Source organism: Pelodiscus sinensis, chromosome 1 (genome assembly GCF_052426305.1).
Source record: "Pelodiscus sinensis isolate ZL-2025 chromosome 1, ASM5242630v1, whole genome shotgun sequence".
NCBI classification, from domain to species: domain Eukaryota; kingdom Metazoa; phylum Chordata; order Testudines; family Trionychidae; genus Pelodiscus; species Pelodiscus sinensis.
In genome coordinates this window covers 193,655,544-193,674,088 of record NC_143052.1, presented here as the reverse complement: position 1 = coordinate 193,674,088, position 18,545 = coordinate 193,655,544, and the positions used below count along the sequence as shown (strand labels likewise).

The following is an 18,545-nucleotide window of genomic DNA, read 5'->3' as shown; positions in this document are numbered from 1 at the left end:
CGATCAGCTGTTTGTCGGCAGATCGGGGGAGTCTGGACGCGATGCCCCGACAAAGAAGCCTTTCTTCATCGACACAGGTAAGCCTCGTGAAACCAGGCTTACCTGTGTCGATGAAGAAAGGCTTCTTTGTCGGGGCATCGCGTCCAGACTCCCCCGATCTGCCGACAAACAGCTGATCGGCAGATCGGGGCAGCCATTTAAATTTAAATGAAGCCGCGATTATTTTAATCGCGGCTTCATTTCCCTCTTCCGATCTGGCTAATCTACATGCTTCCGTCGAAGGAGGCATGTAGTCTAGACACACCCAAGATGAGTGAGGTAATATCTTTATTGTGCTTTGATATTGAGAGACCTTTCCCAAACCTGAGAGAGAGCTCTGTGTGGCTTGAAACTGGTCTCTCTTACCAACAGAAATTGGTCCAATAAAAGATATTACCTCCCCCACCTTGTCTCTGTGTATATACCACACACACAAAATATAAGTGAATAGATATATCTTTCTTCTATTCTAGTTCTGCTGCTACTGCCATCACCATGGTATCAGATGCTATCTATCAATCTGTGCACTAGACTATAATTCATTCTGAAAAGTCAAAACAATACTAGACTTTCTACCAGAGCTCAAATTTTTATACATCAGCAGATCGTATTTCATGGCTTTTTAGCTCAGAACTGTGCTGTTATAGACCCAAGTCACTGTGCTTAAAAGTATACTTACTTGCATGAACAAGCATTGAATGAAAACCATTAGTGTCCCAGCATGCATTGCATAGTGGCACACATTTTTGTTGTAGCTAGAGCTTCTTAGTGTGTTTCTGCTTCATTTAAACCCCTCAATACCTCAATTAGTGCCTGCTTCTCTTCCCTTGGGAGGGACATTTACACATGTCACTTCACAAGGCTTGAAAACCTAAAAATCCCATGAGAGCAGCATGGTCATAAAATATCTCCTGATTAAAAGCTTGTGTTTTGTAAGGTCTGCCTGCCCCTGTTTTGTTTAATTTGTAAACTGTTCTGATGTTATCAAAGGACACCAACAGAAGATTTCAGGAAAGGCAACTAATAAGAGAGTAAATAGGAACACTTCCCAATGACCTTAACAGCCTCTCTTGTTTTTACTAATTTATAATCTGTAAGAGTAAGACACAAACATTTGAAAACTCAATGGGTTTAAAATTGTGGTGATAGTAATATTCTTTTTTAACATTACAACCTGGTGGTGTTTCAGTGAATTTAACTTAGGGTCAAAGAAAAGGGGAATACACCCAGGATTATGTACAACTACTTTTAACTACTGGAACTTTTCTATTGAGCTCAGATTTAACTTTTGCATAGCAGCTAATAAAGCTAATGAAAAAGGACCCAAGAACATTTACCAATACATTTTTTAGAAATCCATCCTTTCTAGTGTAACAATACTGCTCATTAATTTCCCAAGGAGATGGCCTTAGTCCAATTCTCCATGAATCATGCTAAAGTAAAAATATACTGTTTATAAATCGCCAATTAGTTATTCTTCGTATTAGCTATTAGTCTAGCTTCAGTCTCATACAATCTATCACAATTTCTCACAAATTTCTGCAGGCTTTTACTATACATTTAATTGTACATACAGGGCAATGCAGAATTAAGTTACATTCATTTCAGAACTGTGTCATATGAGAGAGAGAATAAGAAATATAAGCACTGTTAGTCTCTGGTATGTTATCTTCAGACTGCAGTTTGCAAGGTTCAAGCATAAAATGAGTGTAAGAAAAAGCTCAGGAAAAAGGAAAGATTTGCCTGTAGTGAACTGAAAGAAAAAAACCCTGTTATGAATGTATCTTTTGGTTAAAATTCATAGTTGCCATGCAAAATAAATCAACTCCTTTGCCCATAATCTGACCTGAAACTGCTTCTGAGTGAATAAAATATGAACCCTAAATGTTCACAGCCTTTACCCTGACATATTCAATCATATCCCGAGGCTATGGAGAAATCGCCTAGTGCTCAAGACATTGTCATTCTTTTTAAAGCATAGCATTAAATAAGGCCTATTCTAGTTTGGAAACACATGTTTCAGTAACACTTTTAATCAAGTAACTTCATTATATAACCGTAATAAGCCAGCAGAGATGATATTAAAGCATGTGCTCAGTGTTTATTAATTCCAATCTGAAGAAATAATTTTAAGGATTAAGGTTATCCAGTAATCGGGCCTTAATGCTGCAGTTTTACATACCATAAAATCGTTGGTAAAAAAAATGTTTTGCTCTGGGGATTGCAATTTGTTTTGTATTTGGGACACTGAGAAGAACTTTAGTTGTGTTTATAACTGCGGTTTATTATTTATATTCTGGTATTAAAATGCTGTGTGCTATATAAGCAAATAAAACAATCAGACACCTGCTCTGGCTTTTATCTTTCATTCAGTGTGCCACTGTTTCTCAACAAGTATTACTTTCAGAACTTTTAATGAAATGTAAAGTAAGTGTGAGGTATCTGTCAATCAACAACAGCTATTTCAAGTATAATTGTAAGTCTGAAAGCCTTATATTTATATTGTGTGCCAGGTTTGATTATTTTCAAAAAATCACCTAACTAGACGGCCTAAACTAATTTAATATGCAATGCAAAATCTCCTGCATTTTAGTGCAGTACTCAAAACTAAAGATGAACGAATAATTCATACTGAATAATTAATTCATCATCCTCATTTTCTGTTTACATCGTGTTCATGGGCAGATTGCAGAATTCTCAGGTTTATTTGTTTGAAATGATCTAAAATGTATACCCATTGTATTAATACCTCACTAACAATTCATTCCAAAATATTTGCTATTTGATCTTTGAAATTCATACCATATTGGTTAGTTACATAAGTCACCTAGCATTGCTTCTGTTCATCAAATAAATTACTTATATAATGAAGGCAGAATGGATTCCAAACATTACAATAAAATATACAATTTAAAATTCAACAACTATTCAAGTATTTGAGCTAAAAATTTGCTTTTTGCAAGTACTTGTGACAAAAAAGCTTGACTTTCATTATTCATGACAAGCAAATAAGAAAGGATCTCAAAAAGTAGTTACACTGAATTTGAAATTTTGAATAAATACCAACAGAAAATATTTTGCAATATATGCTCAGCTCATCCATGTGTACACAGAAGCGTTATTTCAGATAACTGATGTTCCAAAAGTTATTTCGACATAATGTCAAAACAATGTCGAGCTGGAGAATTTCTTATTCCAACTCCTGTACCCTCATTGTATGAGGAGTAAGAGAGTCAGAGGAAGAGTGTTCTTCCTTCGACTTCCTGCTGTGTAGATAGCGCCAAAAGCCGAACTAAGCTATTTTAACTTAAGCTACGCAATTTTGCTTATTTTGGCTTTAGCCCTGTTGTGTAGATGTGCCCTTCCACTGTCAGCCTTTGCTTCTATTAGAAATAGCACTATTAATGAAATTAGATACTCTGGGGCTGATTTTTTATTTATTTCAGTGAGTGAATTTAGTGTTCTTCAAAATGAGTGATTAATGTCGTATTAATATAGAGAGCCCCACATGGATATAAAATTTCTATCTGCATCCAACCCATGATTTGCAGACATGGTCTGTGAATAGACACATCCGCAGATATAAAGTTGATATCTGCAGATTTGCAGCGCACTACTAATACGAACCAGCCATATTGCTGTCTTTTTCGCACAGCTATGACAGTCATAACAGGCAACATTATTTTTGTCCCCAGCCTGGGCCGCTCTGGAGTTGACTAAGGATGTTAAAAAGTGGGGGCTAAGATGAGATGAGTCCTTTCACTTGTTGTATAGGTCCCAGCCCAGCAATCCATGTAAGCATATGTTTACCTTTAAGCACTTGAATAGTTATATTGACTTTAAGTTCTTTGCTAGATAGGGGTCATTGTATTTGAATTCAGGTCTCCAAAAGACGGAAACGAATATATTAAAGTAAGGTGCCACTTAGTTTCCATCTACAGGGAAATTTGAAATTATATGCAAATGTTAAGGGTTTACCAGTAGGCTATTGTAAAATTATTTGTATTTGACAGGAAATTAGTTAATGGGAATCCATAAAGTAAATATGGGTAAACCAGTAGATCTAATTTGGATGTTATCTACAATAAAGGTATTTAGAAACAGGGATTTTTCTTTCTGAAGTTGAAATTCTTTTATTTTTAATCTTTACGGGTGTTTCAGTTTTGAAAATAAAAACCATTTCTTTTTCTAGCTAAAGTGAAATCTGGTCTATGTGTTATCACTGGAACAGCATTCCTTATACCCTGAGGGTTTCCTGCAATGGTTTTAAATACTAAATTTATTTTTCATTTGCATTATTTTGTTTCTTCTCCATGCTAAATTGTTCATATTATTATAGTCACAGTATAATATAGAAACCCCAACCAAGATCAGCCCCCCAAACAAAGAGTGACAGACAGCACCTACTATGAAGACTTAAATAGGCAAGAGTGGGAGAAGAAAGAAAAGGGAAATGACTTGTCAAAGGTCACATAGTGGGTCAGCAATACTATCAGGAGCAAAATTCGTATCTCCTGAGGCCCCAATCTGTCATCATCTCTACTAGACCACAGCACTGCTCAAATTGCTCTATCCTTGTTACCTGCTACATTTAACACTTCATTTTTCCATTTTTTTTTCTAATTGGTCCTTCTCTGCTTCTTTTTTCATCACTTCACTTAAGCAGAACTTGAACCCCTGCAATGTTTGGATTTGACTCAAACCTCTGAACACTTCCATTTTAAAGATGGTTTGAAATTGGGCAAACCACATTTGCTCTATCCTACTGTAGAGAGCCTGCAACTGCCAGCTTCCCATCAACAGTTCTTTGTTCAGCTTTGAGGAATCTTCGGGAATATAGCACCTAATTGCTGCTTGGAGACTGACAATGGTGGTAATTATTCAGTACCTGCACAGAGACACTAGGTATTTTTAAAATTTCCCTTCCTTAGTGGGTGTTTTTCACTAACTGGTAGCTAAAAACAGAAAAAAGGAAAGAAACTCACATCATTGCTAATTTCTTTTAAAGGGTTTTTCAGTGGAATTTTTGCCTTGCTCACTTCAGTTTGCTAATGCCTCGTGATGGGTAAATATAAAAAGATTGAGAAGTTTGGTTCCGATGGTTATCTCAAGCTTATTCTAATTTATTAGCACCTCTTTGGTGTAGTATAAGGATAGTCTTTCTAAGGATAAATCAGTATGTCCATTTGCAGTTCCTGATGAAATAATAAGTGCAGTGGTGGACAAACATTAAAGAGAGAAAACAAAAGCAAGTTAACAAACTACGCTGTAACTCAGTGTAACCCAGAAGTACTTAGACCACTGACAAGTTAGAATGAAATCTGCTCTAGAGCCTTGGCTGAGAGCATGATGGATTTTAGCTCATGCAATAGAGACCCATGGTGTTAACCTCTGAGATCTCAGGTTCAATTCCTCCTGCTGATGATCAGGATCCATTGGGTTTACATCAGCAAAGGTCCAGGTTGTATTTAATTTGAGATTTGGGGGGAAGGTATCTGCACAAGTTCTTCTTTTAGCTGAATCAATTCAACAGTTCTTAACAGTAACCTCTTCTACTGAATTATGCACCTTGATTTTGGATTTTGTCTCTAACAGTAGAGCCATTCTCTATGAAGTTCACTTAAAAAAAAGGGAAGATAACTGGTTAACATGTAAAAAAATTAAACCACCACCCTTCTAGAAAGAAGACCAGCTTTAAACCCAGAACCCTCCACCCCATATATACTTAGCAATAGAGCTGGGCTCAATTCAGATCTTGAAGATATGAATTTTCATACTGGCATTGACATATAGTCTGTATAATCTACAATCCTATCTTCAGCAGGGCTCCGCAGCACAGCACCAGATAACATGCAACCTTCCCCTCCTCCCCAATAGGCAGATGTGGGGAAATCTGACCATAGGGAAGCCTCCTCCTAAATCCTAATAACTGGAGATAGTTAAGCCCTGAAGCATGATACTTTATATCCTTTCTAAAACACTTTAAAACTACTACCACTATGTCTTCTTGTTAGTCATACATCCCTGTTTCAATCGTATTACATTTCAACCTTGACATCGTGCTGTGGGAGTTTGTTCCACTGTCTGTTTATCTCAATCTGAATGGTCCTAATATCAGGAGTTTGGATTCAGGATTTGATTTCAGCACATTTCTTATGTCAATAAAGCCAAAAGGGCAAGAAAATTATTCTGAGAAATATATTTTATTGGTTTTATTAAATAGATTGTTCAAGATGCTTTGTTATTAAAAAGCACAGTTTTTTAATTAGGCTGTTCATGCAGTTTTAGGAGTGTGACTTTGATCCCAGTGACCTGCTTTTGACATGGAGAAAGATTAAGAGGAGAGTCCTGGAGAGCTTATGGGTTAGCATCATTGAAAATAGATTGCACAGGGTAAGAAATCAGCTCTGGAAGGAAAGGAAATACGTAGTTGTACCAGTCATTGCCCTGGCAATGAAGAGTCAGTGCTGATTACTGTGTTAGAGGAAATGTAGGGTAAGAAGGGATAAAGTTGTCAATGAAGAATAAAATTATTTCTTTCTATAATTTTTCTAGTGCCCTTAGTAGGAAAGTTTGGATAAATGTAAGTAAACTCATATTTCTCATGAGCTATTTATTTGTTTCACACACAACAAATGTAACACTCCTTCAGCTGGACACTCACCAGATCTCTGTGTTTGGATCCTTATACAGTGAGTAGAAACCCTTGTGTCCTTCCGTTTCCCTTGGTCTTTCTAGACTGTCACACTGCCTCTTTCCAGGGTCTCTCGGCATATTTCCTGGGCTCTCTGGCGGTTACTGCTTAGCAGAAACAGAATCAGATGGCCCAGCTACCCCTCCACCAACATGTTAACCTTCCCAGCAGTTTGTCCAAAGCCTCTCCCAGAGCTGATTTTTTGTGCACACTGTGATTTTACAGTTAATATTTTCAAGGACATGTGATAGGTGTAGCACAACATACATATAGACTTTGCAAAGATTGACATTAGTGAAAAGTCTTTACATTAGCAAGCACAAAAGATATACAGATCCAGAAAAAAAATAAAACATCTATAAACATTTCCCGGCCTGTGGTTCTCTCACACCCTGGAACATTCTTTTGTCTTAGGTCAGAGTCTTCTGCAGTCCATGGCTTCTACTCTAAATCATAACGTCTCCCTCTCTGATCCCTCCAGCCAAAGTCCTTACACACACATGCTTCCTCTCCACCATGCCCGATTCAATGAGAGGCCCTCACTTTTTGAACCTCTAGTCCCTTTTGGGAGCCTCATCAGGGAATGCATTGCTTAGCTACCTCACCCTGGAAGTTCAAACTTGAAACATTTGTGATATTTGCATGGCAGTGATTTCTTTGTCCATTGGTATTCCATATGAATGTTCAATCATCAAAGGCTAATGACCATCTATAGTTAGCTAGTGCCAGGTGCAATAATTTTTTTCTGTTATGACTTGGGAGTTTTATCTTCATATGAAGGCAAAAGGCAACAGAGAAGGCAAATAATCTACATTCAAAATAAAGTTTTCAGTGTGACACAGATACACTGAAGGTCCCTGATAATAACCAGAATTCCTAAGCTGCATGTAGATAGACTTCCCCTAAATCTTCACAATTTATAAAAGGAAAAGGATAGGAATGGAGTTTGGTTTGAAATTGAAACATCAGTTGGTAAGCTGTTTGCCGGAACAGTTAAAGCTCAAGAAAAGAGCCCCAGAACCAAATTTCCCTGGAACTTGGGGAAAGCAGATTCAGAGCTAAACTTCAATTTATTTATTTGCTTATTTATTTTTGCAGTAATATGGAGCTAAATTAGGCCGTTGCCACTAGGTTAATGGATGGGGCAGTAGATAGATGCTATGAAAGCAGACTGTGATTCAGACATTCAAATAGGTAGATGAAATATCTGTGTTTTGTAAGGTATATTCAGATTCTTATGTATACCACTAATGTAAAATATTAGTTTTGGACTTTGAGTTCTCACAAAAGTATTGGTATTATAGAACACTGTACTCAAATTTTGAATATATCAAAAGCTTTTTTTATGAAGCTGACCTTTTGAGTTTTAAATTACTCCCCCCCCCTTTCATTTTCGAGACCATATGAGATTTAATGTGTGAGTAATTAAATTCATTCAGCAAGTATTTAAATTAAATTATTCTCAGACTTGTGTTCAGGGCATTTTTGAACTACAAATCTATAACAGAAGCAGAGATACTTGATATGAGTTTTATGCTACTAGAGAAAAAAATAATGAATTCAAATCAAATATGGTGACTAGATTTAGCTGGAAAAATGGTTTTTTTTCAAACAAGAAAAAGGGTTCATTTAGACCATTTTGAAATTAAATGTTTTAAATTTTCATTTGGCAGCATTTCATTTTGAAATGTAGCTCTGTTTATTTCAAGACCGTAAAAAACCCCAGAAACAAAACAAAATGTTTCAAATTTTAAAAATCTCTCTAAATATATAAAAATATTTTCCTGTGGGATGATAGAGTGAGATCATCATGTCATGCTGTGTCCCACCTCCTCCTCTGCCCTCAGCTGCCCTGCCTCCTCCCTTCCTCCCCAGAGCCGCGAGTAAGGAGCCATGCACCCTCCCCACTTGCAGAGGGGCTGGGAAGCCATGTGCCCTCCCCCATTGGGGGAGGAGGGAGCCGTGCACCCTTCCCCGTCCCTGAGGGACCAGAGCCACGAGGCCCAGGAGCTACACGCCTTCTCCCCTCCTCCCTTCCTGGGAGGCCGGAAGCCACGAGGCCTCCCCCCTTCGAGGAGGGTTTGTGAGCCAAACACCTTCCCTCCTCCCTGGGGGGGCGACACCGACGAGGCTTCCCCCCCACAGAAGGGGCCGGGAGCCACGCGCCCTTCCCACTCCAGCCATTGTGACCTGGAACACAGATTTTGGTGCCACTCAGTTTTGCCCTGCTTGGTTTCAATGTGGGTGCAGTTGAATTCATGCTACAACCACTCCTGCTCTGTACTTTTCTTTATTGAATTTCATCTTGTTGATTTCAGACCAGTTCTCTAATTTTTAAAGGTAATTTTTCATTCTAATCCTGTCCTCCAAAGTGCTTGCAACCCTTCCCACCTTGGTGTCAGTTCCAAATTTTATAAACATAATCTCCACTCTATTATGGACAAACTGGAGAAATACTCTGAGGTAAATAGGATGAAGTTTAATAAGGACAAATGCAAAGTGCTCCACTTAGGAAGGAACAATCTGTTTCACACATACAGAATGGGAAGCGCCTGTCTAGGAAGGAGCACCGCAGAAAGGTATCTAGGGGTCAAAGTGGACCACAAGCTAAATATGAGCCAACATATTTTTTGCTGTTGCAAAAAAAGCAAACATGATTCTGTGATGCATTAACAAGAGTGTTGTGAGCAAGACACGAGAAGTCATTCTTCCACTCCACTCTACTCTGCGCTTATTAGGCCTCAGATGGAGTATTGTGTCCAGTTCTGGAGAAATTGGAGAAGTTCCAGAGAAGAGCAACAAAAATGATTAAAGGTGTAGAAAACATGAGCTACGAGGAAGACTGAAAAAATTGGGCTTGTTTAGTTTAGAAAAGAGAAGACTGAGAGGGGTCATGATAGCGGTTTTCAAGTACCTTAAAGAGTGTTACAAGGAGGAGGGAGAAAAATCGTTCTCCTTGGCCTCTGATGATAGGACAAGAAGCAATGGGCTTAAATAGCAGCAAGTGAGGTTTAGGTTTCACATTAGGAAAAACTTCCTAACTGTCAGGGTGATCAAACACTGGAATAAATTGCCTAGGGAAGTTGTGGAATCTCCATCTCTGGAGATATTTAAGAGCAGGTTAGATAGACATCTATCAGGGATGGTCTAGACAATGCTTGGTCCTGCTAACGGGGGCAAGGGAGTGGACTAGATGACCTCTTGAGGTCCCTTCCAGTTCTAGTGTTCTATGATTATCCATGTCATTAATGAAAATACATAATAGTACTGGACACAGGATAGATCATTGCAGGACTTCACTAGATACATCCTCCCAATCTACTGCATACCATGATAACTACTCTCTGAGTATGAGTTTCAACCAGTTGTGTGCCCACCATATCATAATTTCAGCTAAAGCATATCTCCCTAATTTGCTTCTGAAAATGTGGGATTCTGTCAAAAGCCCTCCCAAAATTAATCTATATCACATCTACTGCTTTCCTTCCTATCCAGTAACCCTGGCAGAAAAAGGAAATTAGGTTGGCAGATCCATGCTGGCTATTACTTATTAGCCTATTGTCCCTAGGTGCTTATAAACTGGTTTTTAATAAATTGGGGTATGTCTACACTGCATCCCTAGTTCGAATTAGGGATGCAAATGGAGTCGACCAAAGTAGTTAATGAAGCGGGGATTTAAATATCCTGCGCTTCATTAACATGATCTCGCTGGCGCGCTAGTTCAAATCACACCTGATTTGAACCAGGAAGTGCGCGCCAGCGAGATCATGTTAATGAAGCATGGGGTATTTAAATCCCCACTTCATTAACTACTTCAGTCATCTCCATTTGCATCCCTAGTCCGAACTAGAGATGCAGTGTAGACGTACCCTTGTTCCATTATCCAGATATCAGTGGTAGGCTGACTGGTCTATATTCCCCAGGGCCTCTTTGTTCCCCTTTTTGATAAACTCTACATTCTAAAACATCTATTTGGGGACTGTATCCTGTACTGATAAGGGACTCAGTCAACTAGATAATTTAATCATTCTTTCCATTTCATGATTAACCACATTTGTGAATGCTGTGTTCAGACACTAGAGCAAAAATACCGTCTGAACATCATCAGTTTATAGCAAATAGAAAATGCCTGTGAACTTCTAATCCCTATGCCTGCTCTGCTGAAATTCAACAGTGCAAGCTCAGACACTTGATGCTAGAAGTTGTACAACACATTTTCAAAAAGCCTCCATTTCTTTCCCTACAATATGTAATGCATAGGTGCAGCTGTCTGTCCAAAATTGCAGCACCAGGACCAAAAGTGTAAGTGCACCCACATATACATACAAAACCCACACTCGTGTCCATAAATTGGATAACTGTATAAGCCTAGTCTACTGATTTGTACATTTAAATGTAAATGTGTGCATGCCCCAAAAGCTAATACTCTGGATATATGATAGCTGGAAAGTCATACTTTGTGAAATAAATGATCTGGCAATACAGAATTATATTTCATGAGACTCCTGGACAAATTTGGGCCACTACTTCTTTTTACAAAAGTGGGAATTCCTTTCAACTCAGTTTCCTCTTCCAAGTAATCTTTAATGTGGAACACTTCTTCATAAGAAAGTTTATCAGGATTTAACATACAAACAGTTTTACAAGACATAGGTGATCAGACTGCTTAATGATGCTTGATAAGTGCATCATAAGTCAGAAAAAATCTTTCTAAGAATCCCTGCTGTAATTAGATCCAATTTTCAATTCTAACCCACAGCTCCACAGCCCTGTTAATTATCAGATTGATTTGTTATGGTTCAAAAACCCTTCCAATGGAAAGGGCTGCCTCCTGACATAGTGTCATATCCAAGCATCGATAACGCTGACATGTGAAAAGGTCATGCCACCAAACATTAGCATTTCAAAACAGCAATTATACTAATTCATTTTAAAAAAGGTTTCTTCATCTGTCCATTAGCAATGGCTCTGTCTGGAAGAAAAGACTGGAAAGGCCCTGCACCAAATTGACTGGTGCTATTTTCTTGCTGAAATCGAGACCCACAAAAATGTAAATTAAGCAAATTGACTGTTTGCCTGATAGAATGAGGCAAATTCACCTGGCATAGAAGTGGAAAGAATGATACTGTGCAAAAAGCTTTGGAGTGTGAGAACTTGACAAGGACACTACCCATTCCACTTCCATCTCAGGCAAGGGTGCCTTTTCGAAAGGGTGGGGGAGCAGCAGCTGTGCACTCCGGGACATGGTTAGCTATTCATTCCATTCCCAGGTTGCTAAGGAAGTGAGGGGAAAGTGCTTGCATTCTGTGCATGCCTCTCACATGGTGAAGGGAGCTCACCAGCCAGGTGTGAGAGGAATGCAGGGAATGCAAGCACTTTCCCCTCACTCCCTTAGCAGCTGGGGAACGGAATGAAAAGCTAGCTGCATCCCGAAGTTTATGGCTGTTGTTCCCCATACCCTCTCGAAATGGCGTCCTTGCCTCAGAGGATCTAATTCAGTTCAGAGGAAGGTGGTTCCATTCAGCACACTGAGCTTTCAAACTTTTTGGCTGTGTCTACATTGGCACCCCTTTCTGGAAAAGGGATGCTAATGTAGACTTTGGAATAGGCAAATCCGCGGGGGATTTAAATATCCCCCGCGGCATTTGCATTAACATGGCTGCCGCTTTTTTCCGGCTTGGGGAAAAGCCGGAGAAAAGCGCCAATCTAGACGTTATTCTCCGGAAAATAAAGCCTTTTCCGGAGGATTTCTTATTCCTACTTTCAAGTAGGAATAAGAAATCCTCCGGAAAAGGCTTTATTTTCCGGAGAATAACGTCTAGACTGGCGCTTTTCTCCGGCTTTTCCCCAAGCCGGAAAAAAGCGGCAGCCATGTTAATGCAAATGCCGCGGGGGATATTTAAATCCCCCGCGGATTTGCCTATTCCAACGTGCTACATTAGCATCCCTTTTCCGGAAGGGATGCCAGTGTAGACGTAGCCTTTCAGTGTGGGCTATACCTTAACTGAACAACAGACAACCTTTCTATTGGTAGTTGCCCAGGATCCCTTTCCTCCCCCGCTCCTCCCCCCCACCCCCCATAACTGCATAACAACCTTACAATAATTGTTTGCATGGAAAGTACTAGTTCAGGTTTTAACTGCCTGCATGGTTGATGGTGGAGATCTGAAATAATTTATTTAAAATGCCAGTTGGGTTGTGATGGGGAATTTCCTATTATTTATGGGAATATGCTTATGAATATGACATCATAACTGGAATATGCTTTATGCAAGTGTTGTCTCATGCAAGCAAGGTAGTAACAAACTTCAACAGGACTTTATTTACCAAAAGTGAAACCTCTTTACAAAGCTGCTGCACCCCTCTATAGCTCTCATTCAGCCCTGGCTCATCTCCTCCCTCCCTCCTTCCTGTTTCTGTGTTTCCAGATTCCCGACAGCCAGTGCTCCCAGTTCTAATAATTACAAGCAGCATCTAAAACACCACAGCATCTCACACTTTACGTGAGATATCATATGAAAGATTATAATTTATTGAATAAGTTAAGCCTATTGGTATGCTTGCATCATTTCTGTATCTGAAGTTAGAAATATTGACTTATTTATTACCAGTGTGTTCGTGTTGAGAAAACCCAATTACCAACCCATATGGTACAACAATGATAAAGCCAGGTATAGAGCTAATGTCCCATTAGCAAGAGACAATGAACTGTGTGAGAACAAGGCTTCCTGTAAGTGTGAGGATCAACCTGTAAGAAATGGATATTGACTCCTAAATAACCTGTGATCATGTCACCTGATTCCGGAATCCATCTTGGATTCTGTACTTTTCCACAAGAAGGGAAGGAGGAGGAAAGGTTTGGAAGACAAAGGAGTCCTGCCTTAGGCAAATCCTACGTACAGGTGGGGAGTCATCAGTTCTCCCCTGGAACTCCAACCAAGATGACTGCTGAAAAAATCTAAGGCTGACAAGGAGGAAAGACTGGATCCAGACTGGAAAGGTGTCTAGTCTGTGCAGAGATGATTAGAACCACTTTTTAGGTGATAATTTACTTGTTGCCAGTTTCATTAGTGTACTAAGCTTAGTTTGTGTGTTCTGTTTTTATTGTGGTTAGTAATCTACTTTGTTCTCTGTGCTATCTCTTATGCCCACTTAAACCATAGCAGGGTGGCCATGCTATTACAGGGTGAGCAAGCTCAGTGGTTTCTCAAAACATCAAGTAACAGTTCCAAGGGGAGTTGGAGACCAGTCACACAGGCCACATGCTTTCTTTGCGTTCATCATAGAAACGTATTATCAGAATAAATTATTGTATTTCTCCTATGTTTCCTCTCGCCCTACCACTCAGAAAGTCTTAAGTTTTGCGTTCCTTTCCAAGGCTTGGAGAGGTCTGAGCCTTCAGAAGGGTTAATTCTCCATCACCTCTATCCACCAACACTCCTCATGTCTGCCTGCCTTTATCTTTATCCATAGGCACTCACATCTACTGTCATTCTAAACACTGGGTAGCAGCGTGAAGCACAAAATGGCACTATTTTCTAAACCTTGTGCTTCTGGTAATCTGTTGGGAAATCTACAGTCAGAGGACACACCTTCAAAACTGTACCCACAATCCAATCTATGGGATTCCTGTCTGTGCAAAAGATGCATGTTGCTGTCTTGAATAGATTTATTTCAGTCCTTTTCTTAGGATTAAGGTTGTTTTCTCACTCTGCAAACTTTTTGGTCTGAGGGCCACATCGGGTTTGGAAATTGTATGTAGTTCCAGGTAGGGAAGACTGGGGGAGGCTGTGCCTCCCCAAACAGCCAGGCCAGCCCCAGCTCCTACCCCCTATCCAAATGCTCTGTCCCCAGCACCTAACACCCTCTGGGGCCCCTGCCTCTTATCCAACCCCCCTGCTCTCTGCCCTCTGACTGACTCCCAGGGACCTCTGGCCTATCTACCCCTCTTGCTCCCCACCCCCGATCACCCTAGACCCCTGATCCCATCCTTCCCCCCTTGTTCCCTGCCCCCTGTCTGCCCCCCAGGACTCCCTACAGTCTATCCAACCTTCCTTGCTCCCTGCCCCTGAACATGCTGCCCGAAGTATTGGGGCTGGCAGCATAGTGACCATGCTATCCAGGTGCTGGGAAGCTGATGCTACAGGAGAGGTGGTGGGTGGGAGCAGTGGGGAGGAGCCAGGGGCTATGTGAACCTGCTCACCAGAGTTGGGCTGGCTTCTCCCCACAAGGCAGTTCCGACCCTGCTCCCCAGTGGGAGCATGGGGGGTGAATTGAAGGATCCAAATGTGGCCTCAAGCTGAAGTTTACTCCCCATCTGCACAGCCACAAGCCCAGCTAGCCCAAAGCATTAGACGCAGGCTGGAGAGTGAACGGGAGGACTTGCTCCAATATGCTGTATAGAAAAGCCAGGGATGGTCAAGAGCAAATGTAACATGGTGTTTATCAGCAGATCAGAATATGTGTAACAGTGCTCACTTTTTGGCCAACAGTGGTGGCCCTGAGTTCATTACAAATTGCACTCCATCGTCTACATGCCTGATTTCTCCATGGCCCATCTTGGCCTGCTTTAGAACATGTTGTTCAAAAACTTACCAATGCAATTAGACACAAAGCTGATGCCACACAATCCCTCTGCACTGCTCTGCTGCTCCTTCCTTGTGATCAGGGCAGCTACTGTCAGAATCTAGAAGTCCTCTACATGTCAGTGCCTTCCTGCTCACGATAACAGAACAAGCAGAGTGGAGAGGCCCTGCAATGCAGCACTCACAAACTAACCCAGCTCCCTGTGAGTCACTCAGCTGTAGTTTGCTTTATTACATCACCCAGAGTCAATGGACGGTTGAGATTTCAGGGTTTGATTTTGTTGAAATGATATTTTGAGAGGAGGTTTGATTTCAGATCTGTCAGTCCTCAGCCTGTTTTTTTTAAGGAACCATGTGGGAGGGAGAGGACATTCAGTACAATACTTCTAAGCACCACGGTCATTACATCCAGGCCGTAAGATAGTTATTGAAATGAAACTTGAAAATTGCATTTTCTTTATATAGATTGTGCCAAAAGTAAAATTGTATAGTTTTTTTTTTTTATTCTGTGGGCTCTGGTGGCCCTGCCGGCTCCACTGGCTCTACTGCCTGACCAGCTCCTCTCCCAGCCACCAAAAACCTCTGCCACTGGGCCTCTCTGGTCTCACATTGCTGGACCACAGATGCTGACAAACGAGAGAGTCCTGGACCAGAGAGATTCAACCTGGATTATGAATGGGCTAAAATCATGTCCAAACTGACCACACAATATACTACAGATTGAATCTCTCTAGTCTGACACCCTCGGAACCTGGCCTGAACCAGAGAATTTGCCAAACCCCTGGAGGTCAGTATTGTACTAAGTGAGTCTCTTTATTTTTATTTCACCAAAGCAAATAAATGGAACAGCTCTTTCAATGCTGCTTAATAATGTATGACTGTACTGATATACCCAATATAAACCTAAGCCTAAATTTATAGGACCATGGGAAATATGGCCACACCCATAATAAGCGGACATCCAACTAACTAAAATCATGCCAGACCATGGATGTTGCCAGACCAGAGTGCTGGATCAGAGAGGTTCAATCTGTAGGAGAAAATCAGGATAAGTTTAGCATCAGCTTTATATATAGACATGTGCCATACATATGATAATTTTACACTCTGTACATAGACTGTAAGCTCCTCTGTGCAGCCACTTGTCTCTTGTGTTGTTATACAGCTTCTAGCTTAATAGGGCCCTGATCTCACAGCACTGTTGACAATAATGCAACATATCTTTATAAAACAGAAATGTAAATGTGTGTTCCACTGGTCTTCATCTGAAGAAGTGGGTTGTACCCACAAAAGCTACATGTTTTGTTAGTCTTTAAAGTGCTGCTAGACTATTTGTTATTTTTTATGGTCTTCCTCGGTCATTTCTGTTACATGTCAACATAGCAATGTGGCCTTGTGTATAAAGCTCTTCCATCACATCTTTCCAGGACACATACCTGACAACTTATGTCTCATAGTAATTTTCTGTTTGTATGCATATTTTAATGTATTAAAGATGCAGGGATGGACTCAAGTTTCAAATCTAGATTCCTACACCCAAATATGTCAGAATTGTTTGGATCTCAAATGTGGCATGGAACCTTCTTCAATTAAAATATTATTTCTTATATCACCTAAAAATGATAATAAAACCATTGTCCAAGTATTGATGCTAATTAGTGACATATGAAGAGTATAGCTGAACCTGTGACTCTAAGGCCAGACCTCAGCTAGAGTAGCTGTCTCACTGATAAGTTGCCTTGTTTTTTATTTTTAGTTCCTGCGATGATCACTTCCTATCCAAACACCACTTTAGCAACACAGGGTCAAAAAAAGGAGATGAGCTGCACAGCACATGGAGAGAAACCCATCATAGTCCGCTGGGAGAAAGAGGATCGAATCATTAACCCCGAAATGTCCCGCTATCATGTTTCCACCAAGGAAGTGGGCGATGAAGTCATCTCTACCTTGCAGGTATCAAAACAAAGTGACCAATGGTTTGTTTATACAGTCTAGAGTGTTGTTTGCTTCTACTTTTTGTAGCTGAGGACATCAGGCACAACTGCCAATTTAAAAATAATGACTTGGAGTCTGATGTGCCTTTTGTTTACGTTGGTTTGAGTAAGGAGTAACTCCACAAAAGTCAGTGGAGCTGCAGGTCCAACAACCACTGCAAATCCAGGGGCAAGGAGTGGGGAGGACACAGCTCATACCCCTGAAAGAGGTAGGGTTGCTAGAGGGTTTCCCCAAAAATACCAAATACCCCCCCCCCACACACACACACACACAAAAACACCAGGGAAAAAATTCTGTGATGGGGAAAAAAAGGGGGAGACGAAAGTTGTTGAGGAAAAATATAAGAAGTTATTAAGAATTTTTTTTAAAAAAAATAAAACAGAATTAAAACAGCTTTAAGTGCCTGTAGAGTCAGAATAGGGATAGCAAGAGGGGAGAAGTTGAGCACTAAGACCCAGAGAAGGCTTCAGTACTTTAGGCTTTTTGCCGGCGGTCATTTTGTTTTCTTCACGGAGCCAGAACGCAGTTTCCCTGCGGAAGCAGGTAAGCAGAGGGGCCGGGCCCAGTTGCCGAGTGTGTCGTGGGGTTGCCAGATGTCCGGTATTTTCACCTCCTGGCTGGGAAAAAAAATTAAAAATACCGGAATGTCCGGGTCAATACCAGACACCTGGTAACCCTGGGAAGAGGTGGGGCCTTGGGTGGTAGGGGCGGGGCCCTAGGTAGTCAACACCCTGGAGCAGTGCTCAAAGCTGGGTGGAGCAACGCTATGTCACTCCCACGGCAATTCAAAGGAGCATGGGATTCTGGCCATAGCAACTGCTACAGTAGCAGTGGCTACGAGCTCTGGGCCCCTTTGAAACATTAGGCCTTAGGACAGTTGCCCGCTTTGCCCCTCCCTGTTGGTGGGCCTGCAGTGGAATCATATTGGTAGAAAACTGGTGTGGGAAGGAAGGGAATCAGGCCTAGTATTTTTCAAGTGCCTTTGTTCCCTGTTCCCATTTGGCCATCTGTGTGGCAAACAGATGGTGTAAAAAAAGTCAGAGTAATAATCAGATAAAATGTCAATTAAAATCTCCTAAGCCAAGTGAGGTTAAAAGAAAAGGTACCCCAGGGACTTGTGTCGGCCCTGCATGGTGTCTGTTAGTATTCAGCAGATACTGAATACCATAGCAAAAATCGTCCAACCAGCTGGCAAGAAGTCATATTTCACGGCTTTGCTGTTACTTCTGTGA

At 40.8% G+C, this 18,545-nt stretch overlaps 1 protein-coding gene across 1 annotated transcript in view; it reads left to right on the top strand.

The window, feature by feature from the left end:
- Positions 1-18,545, top strand: part of DSCAM (DS cell adhesion molecule) — a 697,767-nt gene that overhangs the window by 512,941 nt on the left and 166,281 nt on the right. Inside the window, exon 12 of the mRNA XM_075912112.2 lies at positions 17,075-17,271. Coding sequence (XP_075768227.1) covers positions 17,075-17,271 — 197 coding nt within the window. The remainder of the gene's footprint in view (positions 1-17,074; positions 17,272-18,545) is intronic.